Below are 603 nucleotides of genomic sequence, written 5' to 3' on the forward strand. Positions count from 1 at the left end.
TCGTGCTGCTGCTGCGCAGCAGCAGCAGGAGACCTTTCCTTTGTTGCGGGTGCTGCTGCTTGTGTTTTATCATCTGCTGCTGCATTTGTTGCAGTTGCTGCATTTGTTGCTGCAGCTGTTGTTGCTGCTGCTGCTCCTGTGGTTCCTCCTGCTGCTGCTGCTGCTCCTGCTGCTGCTGCTGCTGCTGCTGCTGGCTGCGGGTCCAGCCAACGCCCCTCTCTCTGGTGCTTCGCCAGCAGCTTAAGAATGCTGCTCGCAGAGAGAGACACATCTTTCCAGTTGTAAGCCTGCAGCAGCACACACTGTCTCCTCTCACTATGTTATATATAGCTAGCTAGCTAGCTAGATAGAGATTGATAGATAGATAGATAGCCAGCTAGCTAGATAGAGACATAGACAGACGGATAGCTGGCTAGCAAACGAGCGCAGCAAAAGCAGCAACAACAACAGCAGCAGCAGCAGCAACAGCAGCAGCAGCAGCAGCAGCAACAGCAGCAGCAGCAGCAGCACGAACTTGTGCAGCAGCAAGAGCATCTTCAAGTCTGCGCATGAGCTCAACTCCTTTTTTGTGTGTCAGAGGAAAGCTGTCGTGACACCGCGAGA

At 53.4% G+C, this 603-nt stretch overlaps 1 protein-coding gene across 1 annotated transcript in view; it reads right to left on the reverse strand.

The window, feature by feature from the left end:
• The window catches only part of EMH_0063730 (uncharacterized protein), a gene marked incomplete at both ends in the record, with an annotated part of 5710 nt that overhangs the window by 1391 nt on the left and 3716 nt on the right, over nucleotides 1–603 (reverse strand). The window contains one exon of the mRNA XM_013498174.1: nucleotides 34–287. Coding sequence (XP_013353628.1) covers nucleotides 34–287 — 254 coding nt within the window. The remainder of the gene's footprint in view (nucleotides 1–33; nucleotides 288–603) is intronic.

Source organism: Eimeria mitis, genomic scaffold (genome assembly GCF_000499745.2).
Source record: "Eimeria mitis Houghton genomic scaffold, Emh_scaff3238, whole genome shotgun sequence".
NCBI lineage: Eukaryota > Apicomplexa > Conoidasida > Eucoccidiorida > Eimeriidae > Eimeria > Eimeria mitis.